General features: G+C 43.0%; 2 protein-coding genes across 3 annotated transcripts in view; one reads left to right on the top strand and one right to left on the bottom strand.

The window, feature by feature from the left end:
• Window positions 1–195: 195 nt before the first annotated feature.
• LOC108283186 (histone-lysine N-methyltransferase 2B-like) lies at window positions 196–7025 on the top strand. The gene is given in 4 exon segments (XM_037728173.1): window positions 196–831; window positions 1775–1884; window positions 4791–4994; window positions 7002–7025. Coding segments are annotated over 4 exon segments (963 nt in total). The 5' UTR covers window positions 196–206.
• Window positions 7026–9054: 2029 nt separating this feature from the next.
• Window positions 9055–12583, bottom strand: part of NR5A2 (nuclear receptor subfamily 5 group A member 2) — a 157327-nt gene continuing 153798 nt past the window's right edge. For both annotated transcript variants that reach the window (XM_037728154.1, XM_017499384.2), the window contains one exon: window positions 9055–12481. In XM_037728154.1, coding sequence (XP_037584082.1) covers window positions 12234–12481 — 248 coding nt within the window. In that variant the 3' untranslated portion in view covers window positions 9055–12233. The remainder of the gene's footprint in view (window positions 12482–12583) is intronic.

Here is a 12583-nt window from a genome sequence, read left to right as displayed (position 1 = left end):
CAGGACACTGACATCTCTGTGGATTGTAAATCAAAGTGTAGACGGAAAACCCCTGCTTTTGACTTCAGTGGTATCTAGATCTGAAATGCAAAGCTCCAATTACACTTCATGAAAGTAAATGCAAACTTTCTGAGGATGCTTCAGTCGAGTTAACTATAAACATACATAATCGACGGAATGGACTGGCCAATGGCTTGCAGAGCAACATGCCCAAGTTTTATTGTGACTACTGTGATACATACATCACCTATGACTCTCCATCTGTGAGAAAGACACACTGCAGTGGTAGGAAACACAAAGAGAATGTGAAAGACGACTATCAGAAATGGATGGAAGAGCAGGCTCAGCCTGATTGACAAACAACGGCTGCCTTTCAACAAGGAAAGACACCTCCTACTCCATTCTCTGTTCCTCCTCCTGCAGGGGCGATGACATCACCTCCCCCCAGTCTTCCAGGTCCTCCTCGTCCTGGTATGATGCCAGCACCCCATATGGGGGGCCCTCCCATGATGCCAATGATGGGCCCTCCTCCTCGTGGGATGATACCAGTGGGACGTGCTCCTGGAATGAGGCCACCCATGGGAGGCCATATGCCAATGATGCCTGGGCCCCCAGTGATGAGACCTCCTGCCCGTCCCATGATGGTGCCCACTCTGCCCAGAATGACCAGACCAACAGATAAGGATAGCGGGGAGGCCTCATTCTATCAGTTTTATCTTACCTGTTCTGCTTCACCAGGAGATCATGCTGCTGTGATGCTGGGTTTTCTAAACAGCATAAGGAAGACTTGCTCCCCTGTCCGATCAAAGAGAATAGTTTTGGAGGGGAGAGGTGGGGCAAAAAAGATGCAGTTTTCATTTGTATTGGGAAATGTGAAAATAAAATTGTCAACTCATTAAAAAAAAAAGATATGTAATCATTTAATATCAGCTCCCAACTCACTGATACCTTGTCTGGCCACAGAGTTTTCCACAGGATGAGGTTATTAATACAGGGACAGTTTTCATCATAGGAGCTGTCGATCCTAGCTCACAGGGTGTTTTGTTTTGTTTGTTAGTGTTTTGAAACAGAGTCTTGCTCTGTCGCCCAGCCTGGAGTGCAGTGGCACGATCTTGGCTCACTGCAACCTCTGCCTCCCAGGTTCAAGTGATTCTTCTGCCTCAACCTCCTGAGTAGCTGGGATTACAGGAACCCACCACCACACCCAAATAATATTTGTATTTTTAGTAGAGACAGGGTTTTACCATGTTGGCCAGGCTGGTCTCAAACTCCTGACCTCAAATGTTCCAGCCTCCTCAGCCTCCTGAAGTGCTGGGATTACAGGCGTGAGCCATCACACCCGGCTAGGGTGTTTCAGTGTTGCAGCCTCATCAGTGCATTTCTTTCTTTCATTCTTTTTTTTTTTTTTTTTTTTTTAAGATGGTGTTTCGCTCTTGTTGCCCAGGCTGGAGTGCAATGGTGCAATAAAATCTCAGCTCACCACAACCTCCACCTCCCAGGTTCAAGAGATTCTCTTGCCTCAGCCTCCTGAGTAGCTGGGATTATAGGCATGTGCCACCATGCCTGGCTAATTTTGTATTTTTAGTAGAAACAAGGTTTCTCTAAGTTGGCCAGGCTGGTCTCGAACTCCCAACCTCAGGTGATTTGCCCGCCTTGGCCTCCCAAAGTGCTGGGATTACAGGCATGAGCCACCGTGCCCGGCCTCATTCTCCTTCTTCTTCTTCTTTTTTTTAAGACCCTCCATGCTTTGAGCTCATCCTCTTGCCCCTTCTAGGCCCTTGTCTTCTGGTCTCTTCTTTTCCCTATCTGCAGATTGCCCTTGGCTTTCTAGTTCCCACTTCTCATCACCCAGCAGTCATCTGTTACTCAGCCTTGTATGCCTTTGTAAGCAGCATCCACATTTAAATCTTGTACTTTCTGTAAAATTCTCTTTGGCTAATAACACTTCAGGCACGAACATGTCTGGATAAAAAGGCTGCATTTTAGTGTTGGCGTCAAGCTCCTCGTTTGAGTTTCCTTCATATTAAAATGAAACAAAGCAAAAACAAACAGAAAACAAGCACAGAAAGCAGAAACCTGCTAAACGTAGCACTGTCATGCTACTCTCACTTTTGGCTTAGTTATGCCAAGATGATTATGTTTAAAGATGTGAAATAAGCCCATGACAATGGTGTGTTTTATTGCCTTTTCTTTTATTGAGGTTGAGAAAAGGAAGGGTCTTCCTAAAAATCAGATGATGAAACAAAAAGGTAGAGGCGAGTTTAACAGTCCATCTCTTTCATGTTTTGCTTCCTAGATTCTGCATTAATCCATTACATGCCTGGAATCCTCGCACGTGGGGAGGCTGAGGCGGGAGGATCTCTTGAGCACAGGAGTTTGAGACCAGGCTGGGAAACATAGGGAGACCCTGTCTCTACAGAAACCAAAACAAAACATAAGCTGCGCATGGGGATGGTGCACACCTGTGGGTGGTCCCATCTATTCAGGAGGCTAAGGTGGGAGAATTACTTGAGCCTGGGAGGTCAAGGCTACAGTGAGCCATGATCATACTCTTGCACTCAGTCTGGGCAACAGCGCAAGACCTTGTCTCATTTAAAGAAAAAAAGAGAGAGAGATTCTCTTTCTCCCCAGGTGGTTGTGCCACTTTAAGCCTTCTTGAAGGGAAGTAGAGGGGATGCGTGAGCACTGATCGGGCATTGCCCGGGGAGCTTGGCTGGAATCCAGGCCACACAATAGTTGCAGGAACATGTGACACTCAAATAACACAAGGCCACAAGGCAAGAGCAGAGGCAAAATAAAACCTGTTACGGCAACACTCCGGGGGAATGTGACACGTGTTTCCACACTTATTTATAGAAGCTTGTTCCACCCCTGTGGCAGAGACCTTTTGGCAGTCTTAATTTCTTTCTGGGGAAAATCTTTGGGACAAAATTTTTTTAAACGGCCAGTGCCTTAGTAACTGCACCAATGACAAAGAAATGGGAGCAGAAATGATCACCACAACATGTTCTTTTTTCATAGCATGATTGTTTTATATTTGCATAGTCTCTAATAATTAATGTATAGAGAACATGCTCAAGTGATTTTGTGACAAAATAAACGGGGAAACTACCAATCAAACCAAGGTGAAGGTGTAAAAATCAGTATAGCTCTTATAGTTACAACATATGAGGGCTGATATTTGGGGAGGAAGCGGTGGCATGCCAATGTTTCTGGCTGAGGTGGTATAGAAAATAAAGGTCACCACCTCACAGTTCTCATTTATGTAAGACTCAAAGAATGTCTGTGTTGTCAATGTTGCCACGGCACTGAGCAGCTGACCCTTGTTTCAGATGTTTGTGGTTATAACTTGCTTGTCTAGGCTCTTGTTGAAGTCAAGAAAATTTCTAGTTATTTGGTGTTACAGTTGTTAGAAATGTATCTGTCCCCATTGCTTCTTTTCTCTTTTAAATTTTTTTTTTTTTGAGACAGAGTCTCAGTCTGTCGCCCAGGTTGGAGTGTAATGGTGTGATCTTGGCTCACTGCAACCTCTGCCTCCCAGGTTCAAGCCATTCTCCTACCTCAGCCTCCCAAGTAGCTGGGATTACAGGCATGCACCACCACACCCGACTAATTTTTGTATTTTTAGTTGTGATGGGGTTTTACCATGTTGGTCAGGCTGGTCTTAAACTCCTGACCTCAGATGATCCACCCACCTCGGCCTCCCAAAGTGCTGGGATTACAGGTGTGAGCCATGTGCCCAGCTCGTTTCTTTCAGTCCTAAAGAAAATGCTCAGTTGATGGAGTAAATATTGACCCTGCAGGATACCTTGGTGTGTGCTTTGAGGGAGACACTGTGGCTGAGTGGTTCAGGCTCCAAACGCCTGAGGTTTAGAGTCAGAACTGTTTTTAAACCCTCACTCTCGTCACTTTCCAGCTGCAGGGCTTTGAACAAGTTACGTACCTCTGTAAGTTTCAGTTTTCACAGTCGCAAGGAGTTGTTATGAGGATTAAATGAAACCATGTTTGTATATTAAGGTAAATGCTAAGCTTTGGAAATAAAAAGAAGCTATAAAATATAGTGGCTCAAATAAGAGAGTAGTTTATTTCTCCCTCACCTGAGGCTGGTCTGTGGACACTACCAGTTCATTCAGGGACCCAGGTTACAGCTCTCCTGCTGCTCCTCAATCACTCGTCTTCTCGGATTGCTGTCTGCACCTCGAGTCCAGCCAGGGAAAGGGCTAAGAGCCAAAGACCAGGTAAAGTGACTAGTTTCCGCCGGTGAAGAAGACTGAGAAGGTGTGCCCGTCACTTGAGCTCAATCCCATTGCTGCATCCCCATCTTACTCACTTGGTCACGCCTCGCTGTGAAGGAAGCTGGAAAATGTAGTTTTCAGCTGGGCATCCAAGTGTCCAGTAAAAAAAGAGAGGATACATTTTGGGGAGACAACTCTCTGTCATAGCATATAGTACTCAAAACTTAGCACACAGTGCTTAAAAAGAGAAGCTGTTATTTTCATGAATTCTCTCTAGTTATGTGTTCTTTAGGTACATTTCCTCAACTAGATCATTGCCTGGAATAATTGGTATTTCTCAAGTGAGGAATACTGGATAAGGAATAAATTGCCACCATGCCCGGCTAATTTTTGCATTTTAAATATAGACAAGGTTTCACCATATTGGTCAGGCTGGTCTTGAACTCCTGATCTTAGGTAATCCACCTGCCTCAGCCTCCCAAGGTGCTGGGATTACAGGCATAAGCCACCGTGCCCAGCCCAGTGCAACTTTTTCAATGGGTTCTCTTTCATCAGATGGTAGGGGGAGCTGTGAGGAAGGGCTGGGAGCGCAAGTACCAGCAATGTTCCCGGGCGATGTCATCTAACCGGAGAATGTTTCTGACCCTCACAGAGGAGGTATATGCATGTGGGAACCAGCACCTTGACTGTGAAGTCCTTCCCACGACGTATCAGATGCTGGAAAAGCAGAGGCAGAGAGGAATACAATTTTTCCAAAAGGTGGGCAAATTTTCAGAATGCTAACTCTTTCCTGTTTGTAAACATGAATTGGTCTAATATGTTTGGCAGGCTGTGATGTTTCTCCTGCATCGTAAGTCAATACCAAAACAAGCTTCGTAAATTTTTCTCTGTATACTTAGGTCTCTGGAGTTGGCTGGATCATGCGTCTCAGTATCTCATCATTCTAGCAGACCCTAACAGCACAAGCAAATCTTCCCTAGGGGGAGAGGTGAGGAAAGAGGTCCTTCCTGAAGGTTTAGACCCATCTGGTTGGCCATGCCCGAATACTGGGCTGTCAGTTCTGGAGAGTCATTAATGACTACGAAGCCATGCTTTTTATGTAGGGCTCACATCCCCAGTGCTGCTGTCAAGTCCAGCCTCAGGTGGAGCGGTTCCTGGGAGGTCCAGCCTCTCCTGTATTTGGTTCCGTTTTTGGACAGCTTTGATGGTTAGTCTTTTTTTCCCCCACGTTGTGGCAAAATCTTCCCCTTCATAATATTTACCCACCTTACTGCTATGGGTTTCTACTTTCTGGGCCACAAAGCATAGTTCAAATCCCTTTTGCAGCTCTTTCTTCAGATGCTGTGCAGTGACGCTAAGCACCCCATATGAATGGAGCCATGCCACCTTCACTGCCTAGTTCTTGGATGAATAACAGAGTGGGAGCTGACACGCAGTCCCACATGTGACTCACCCCTGAAGAAAACATAAAATGCGTTTTTGAGACAGGGTGGGATGGAAGAGGATATTAGATGGGCGATGGATTATCCCAGTCTGGGCTCCGTGGAGATGCCATGGTCAAGTCAAGAAGACCAATAGGAGCAATGTGGTCCACACTCGGGAAACTTAGATTCTTTCCTGGAAATCATGTGCCGTGCCTGCTGTATGCCAGGCACTGGGCCAGTGGTCTATAAATGACCGAGTCACTGCTCTTGCCCTTTCTCTGAGTTTAAAGGAGCCACCCTGGGAAACAAACACAATGAGACTGGAGCATAATGAACATCAGAGGTCTGGAGGTCTCAGAGATGGGGCTGTGCTGGATGGGGAAGGGCGGCCTCCCTGCCTTGGTTTCTCTAAGCGTGGTTTTTGTCGACTAGACCACTGGGGAACAGTGAGCAGGAGGGATTCTGCTGTGCTCGCAGTGTGGTTGATGCACGGGGAGGCTGGAAGGGGAGGCTGGGAAGGCAGGTGGAGGCTGTGCCAGGAAAGACCTGGAAGTCATGGTGAGAACTGACTTTTTCCTGAAGACACCAGGCGTTGGAGGACTGTAAGCCAGAGAATGACACGATCAGCCCTGGTTAGAGAGACGGCGCTGGCTGCTGCATGGAGTGAGGTTTGCAGTACGTTGAGATTGATAGCAGGAGATCAGCCCAGAGGCCTCTGCATAATTCCAGCCAAGAAATGCCAAAGGTCTGCTCCAAAGCTGCAGGGAAAGAGGGGGCCGACTGATAGGAAGAGAAGTAGGAAAAGCAACTGGTAGGGCTTGGATCTGAGGCCGTGTGGGAGAAGGGAGAGGTGAGGAAGAACAGCCTGTGAGGGCTTCTAAGCAGGTGACGCCCATGGTGGCAGGGAAGCTGGAGGGGCTTCAACTCCTGTCGCTAAAGTGCTGAGACGCTCCAGCCCAGGTATAGCTTGCTGGGCTGGGCTTCGCCCTCTGAGGGGTAAGAGCAGGCGTGCTCTGCAAAGGCAAGAGTTAGACGCGAATCAGGCATCCACACGTTGTCGCCTTGGAAGGACAATTCCTGTCTCTCCTTGACTCTGACTAACACGATCCTAAGAACCTTCTGGGATCTGATGTAATGTCTGGGGAGCCTGGACCAGGGTCCCCAGTGCCTCCCAGGGCTGACTCAGGTCTGATCTGTGCTTGTATCAACTCAGGAAGGGCACAGAGACTCCAATACTTTCAAGTCTCCTGCCTTCTTGATAGTTTAGTTTCAAGCTTACTCAAGGGAATACCCAGCAATTAGTCTAATTTCATCCCCCTTTGCCCCTTTTTCTCGTTTCCAGCAACAAACATCCAATGTTTCTTAGATCGGTTCTTTTCTACAAACAAAACCACAATCACAGTCTGTTAGTCACCGAATTATTAATTCCTAACCTAACATAAAACAAATGCCTACGTGAAACAGTAATAAAGCATGCAGGAATATTTATTTTGAGTGACTAAACTATACACTTCCTGCTCAGTGTTAAGGAAAATTGGTCTTTATTATTCCAGGGAAATGTCAAAATCACTAAGTGTTGTAGCATTTTGACCTGCGTTATGTTGAACAAACTTTCCACATGTTTCTCATAAAAATATACATCAGAGATGGCTTCAAACTGAACGTCAAACTTAGTTAAAAGTACAAACCCCTTGAAAGTTATTTTGAATATCAGATATAACAATCAAATGCACATCAGCGGGGGCCGGATTTTCTTAGAGGCTGCCTCGTGCTGATGGATTTAGCTCCTCAGTGCGTGGAAGGGAGGCCTCTGTACTCATTAGGGTGAGCCCTGCCAGTTGTCAGGTTGGGCTTTGGAGAAACGCTCTCTCCAACAATTTTTTTTTTTTTAGGTATATAACCCGCTTATAAAAACATTTTTAAAAATCCCAGTCCTTTATCTTGCTTGACCTGTGTGATGATTACCCAGATATATACATATGTCAATATCAAAATCTACACTGTTGTGTGTGATAATTATAGTTCATTTAAATATGAATACATATTCATATTTCATGGACTGTCAGCGAGAAGGATTTAAAAAGTGCTTTCTGGTTAGAGGTTGGCAAGGGGGATGTGTTTTGTAGGCCACTACGTAGTTGCTTAAAAATCTTACTTTCGGCCGGTGACTATGGCCTACGCCTGTCATCCCAGCATTTTGGGATGCCAAGGCAGAAGGATCGCTTGAGCCCAAAGGTTCGAGACCAACCTAGCAATATAAGAAGACCTCATCTCTACAAAAAATAAAAAATAAGCTGAGTGTGGTGGTGCATGCCTGCGCTCCCAGCTACTCGGGAGGTGGAGGTGGGAAAATTGCTTGAGCTCTGGAGGCAGAGGTTGTTGAACTGAGAATGTGCCACTGCACTCCAGCCTGGGCGACAGAGCAACTCTGCCTCCAAAACTAAAAAAAAAAAAGAAAAAAAAATGTAAGTTTTATACCCACTAGACTCTAAGCTCAGTATTTTGGGTTGGACTCCATGGTATCTTTTTGTAGGATCCTAAGAAAAGTTGGCATCTGCTTGGGAAAGAATAAGCACTTCCTGCTTATCTTGGCCTGAGCTAGGGATGGGAAGGGTGGAGTGTGAAGTGGGAGGCTGGACCGTAATGTTTCCTAAACACTGTTAAGCTTTATGGCTCTTGTACTCTTTTGTAATAGAGGTTTTATTAATTTTGAAAATGGATTTTGTTGTTATTTTATTGCCTTAAACATCTGCAAAGCCACAACGGTTCTGAAGGAGGCTAATTTCTAGAACATGGGCATTTTACTTTCTAGGCTTAAACACCATAGAGTCTAAAGGCTTTTATGTTTGGATTACTGATAAATATCTATATACTGTGAGATGACCTGATGCCTGATTTTCTCTAATATCTGAAGCAAATCTGAAGTGTCATTCTGGCCTACAGACAGAATGGTGCAGCATTTAAGAGTGTTGATTCTGAAGTCAAACTGCCTGGGTTCAAACTCCCGCTCCTCCTCTGACTAGCGTATCAAATCGTTTCATGCAAGGGGCTTTAAGATGAGAATGATAAAACCTCCTGGGTCTGTTCTGAAGACCAGGTGAAGTACTAAAGCACTTGGGAAAGTATCAGGACACCATAAGCTCTGCAAAAAAGGGAGATGCTATGAAGACTTTTCTGCTAATTAATGGTAACAGTAAATGATTATAAAATATTTCAAGCTAGAAATGATGCACAGATTGAATGTAATGCTTCAGGTATCCATGGAAGGATAGTCAGCCACTCTAGAAGATATCTAGTGGGAAAAATATCTATTCCGGTGGGATTCTTTTGATTTCACCCCTCGTCAAGTATCTTAGAAGGTTTAGTATCCAATACAATGAGGACAACATAAAAACTTTTAAAAAATATCAGGCTGGGCATATCAATATTTATTGAAATACTGAAAAAAAAATTCCATTTTGTTGGGAAATTCCTGGCAAGAAGTGACATGACAATATGTATTTCATTGATACAGTAAGAAAACATCAACGAGTAACCGACTTCACACTCTAAACATTGCATGGATTCAAGTCCAAGGCAGCTGCAGATCTGTGATACAAACATTCAGACATTACATATTGTCTGTTTACAAACATAGACCAACCATCATAAACCAAGTTAAGCCAAAAACCTTTATATTTGAGTCTGCTTTTACCGATAAGTCCTGTAATTGATCAGGCAGTTACTAAGTAAACGTCAGGTTACAAATCGGCTAACAATCAACATTAGAGAAACTTCACTTGTCAACCTTAGGTGAGCAGATGCTGGCTGTGATGCATTTTAGCTTATCAGCTCCTGTCACTGGTGTGATCAGCACTGTGGACGTCACCCTCTGTCTAACCAGTCTCATGATTTAATCTACCAGGTTAACAACATGCCAATATGTGACATTTTTTAGGTTTAATTTTCAGTGGGAAATATCTTTAAAATAAGAAAACATAGATTTTAAGAGTCAATGTGGCCAGGCGTGCTGGCATGCACCTGTAGTCCCAGCTATTGGGAAGGCTGAGGTGGGAGGAATGCTTGAGCCCAAGAGTTCGAGGCCAGCTTGGGCAACATGTGAGATGAAGATCCCACCTCTTAAAATATAAAATAAAAATCAACGTATTTGGGTTTTTGGCAACGTTAAAGGCCTTCCAAATAGTTATAGTCACATCTCGTAACTGTCTCCACCCATGTTACACATGCATGATAGAACTGTTTCATTAACTGCTGACAACACCATTGCTCTTCACGTGTCTTCTAGCCAACTTGTTTTTCAGCTGGGGAGGGCGACGATGCTGCTGTTCTCTGTAATGCTTTGGGTATGAGCTCTGATGTTGCATTGTCCTTTGAGCCATGAAGATAACACGGGTGACTGAGACTGTGCACGAGTCGACACCCAGCTTAGCTAATGTGTACCCTTCATGTGGACGAGTAGTTAGAGGTGATTAATAAAAGTAATAAAATAATCCTCTTTGTACACACAGAAGCAATAACTAATATCTTTGGTATACAACTTACAATGCTTGGAAAGGAAAACCAGGTAAGACTCCACCTTGTTTACTTGAAAACCAGAGGAAGCTACAAGTCACATAATTTACAATAGATATTAAATAAACTACAGTAGGAATTATGAAGATTTACAGACATTTCATCAAGTGAATGATTTTAATTCATTAAGACTCTTCTATGTCCCTGAACTAAGTTCCACTAACTTGAAGACATGCTACAGTAAACACATATATTTGGTTTCTTCAGTCTTGGTTATATCTTATACGTACAAAGGTGAAACCAAGAAACAATAAATTAGCATCATAATTGTCTACAGTTGAAACTATGATATACAATATAAATACACTATTCAAAAGCCAGAAACATTTATGAAAAAATTAAGAGACTAGGAGATACTTTTATTTTTTTACAGTTTCTACAAGTGATTGTGCTGCCGATAATCTCAAAAAAATTAAAATCTAAATGAGATTTCCGTTTTTGATTTTAGTGTCTCACGACATAGAATAATTAAGCACTGTTAAAAATAATTACTAATAAGAAAAATAACATTAAGGAAATAACTGCTTTTGCTATTTTGTTATATCACAGATCCCCCTGCCCTCAGGACCTAAAGAATGTAAACACTATATTTTATTTGACTTTAAAGTATTAATACTTTATTTTAAACAAATGTTGATCCACATCTGCACAGCTACCTTTTAGAATTGTGAAATAAGGCAAGACTTTCATGCCTGTGGCATCGCATGTTAATAATACTGATAACAGTCGTTTGGAGAATTTGTGATTCTTTGTCCTCCAGTATTTGTTCTACAGCGGACTTTGGTCTATGACTTAGAAAGGTCAGTATCACTCTCTTCCTTTCCCCTTTGGGGAAGATTTGAATTACTTTAATATCTTTCCAGCCACATGTAAAAATCATCGTTTCCATCCCAAGTTTTGAGGTTGTTCACTTGCAGTAAGAATAAACCTTGAGTCAATACATCACCTCATCCTTTTCTTTCTCTTTGCATAGATTAACATGCGTCAATTTTGTTTCCAAGTACTTAGAACTGTGACTATGTAACGTCCTAGCAAAATATGCTTAATGTTTTATTTTTAAATGAACTACAAACTTGGAGGATGAAAAAGACTGATGTATCCTAACAAGACTTCCTGCCAGAAAATTTTTAATGAAATCCAACAATGTCAAAGCCACATTTCAGCAACAGTAGCAGAAATAAGGTCTAAGTTGCTTTAGCTATGGAGCATTTGCTTTAATAGTTTGTAGTCATTTTCCTTAATATTAATTAACACTTATATAAGATAGAAGAGGGATACTGCCTGCATTTTCTTAACACCATGAACACATGACAAAACAGACCTCAGAACATATTTAAAATGGCAAGCTAACATATTAATAGAATTTCTTATTAGCTGTTTGCAGGTCTAAGAAACAGACGTTCAAAATTAGGCTGTTCATGATTTGGTGGAGCTACTACTGGGTGTGGCTGAACACGGGTCCTTGGTACAGATTTGGTGACCACAGGGCAGAGGTGCTGGGGCCTTCAAAGGAAGAGGGAGGGGCTATCATAGGTTCAGCTGATGCATTCTTGAGAATTGTTTCAGTTCAGCTTTACCGTGGAGGAATCCTGGAAGCTCAAATCCCCCACTGTATAAGCCTAATTAATAAGATTAGTTCCTAAATTTCTTCATAGCGGAGATCAGTTTAAATATACAAGAATCGTTCTGTCCATTTTTATTCTGACGGTGTTGGTATCCACCTGTGAGTTCAATCCACTCCATTACAATGTCTTGTATATGGAATCCTCTGGGGATGTGAAGCCTTTGATTCACAGCTTGCAATACAAATACCCTGATACGTCATTTATTTGCTATTAAGTATTTGATTATTATGCCTTTTTAAATTCAACATCTTTAAACCAAGTTTTTAATTAGTGTTGCTTGGAGCAGTTCAGAGTACTTCTTTTCTTCCTGTCCTTCCCCCTCCCCACTCCCTCCAATCTCTTTTTGTTTTGAAAGCAGAGCTCCTAGGGGTTGTAACTTAGGCTCTTTTTGCATGCAACATTTCAATGAGAAGGTTATTATAGGGTACATCCCCATTCAGGTGCTTGTAGTAGAGGTATTCTTCGGCCTGCATGCTGATGGCCCGGATTTCGGGTAGTCGGAGAAGTAGCTGTCCAAATTTCTCTGTCTGCTGCGGGTAGTTGCACATTGTGTAGTCCAGAAGGGCAGCATTGACTTGTTCCTGGACACCTTCTACCAGCTGGAAGTTTTCAAGGTTTTTGACATCTGCATTAAAAAAAAAATTTTTCAATAGCATTTAATTCCTGTTTACTAAAGCAATGGGTTCAATTAATGGATCTACTTTCCTTTTGACATAAAGCATACTTT

This window comes from Cebus imitator, unplaced genomic scaffold (assembly GCF_001604975.1).
Source record: "Cebus imitator isolate Cc_AM_T3 unplaced genomic scaffold, Cebus_imitator-1.0 Scaffold257, whole genome shotgun sequence".
NCBI classification, from domain to species: domain Eukaryota; kingdom Metazoa; phylum Chordata; class Mammalia; order Primates; family Cebidae; genus Cebus; species Cebus imitator.
This window is presented reverse-complemented; position numbering and strand designations above follow the sequence as displayed.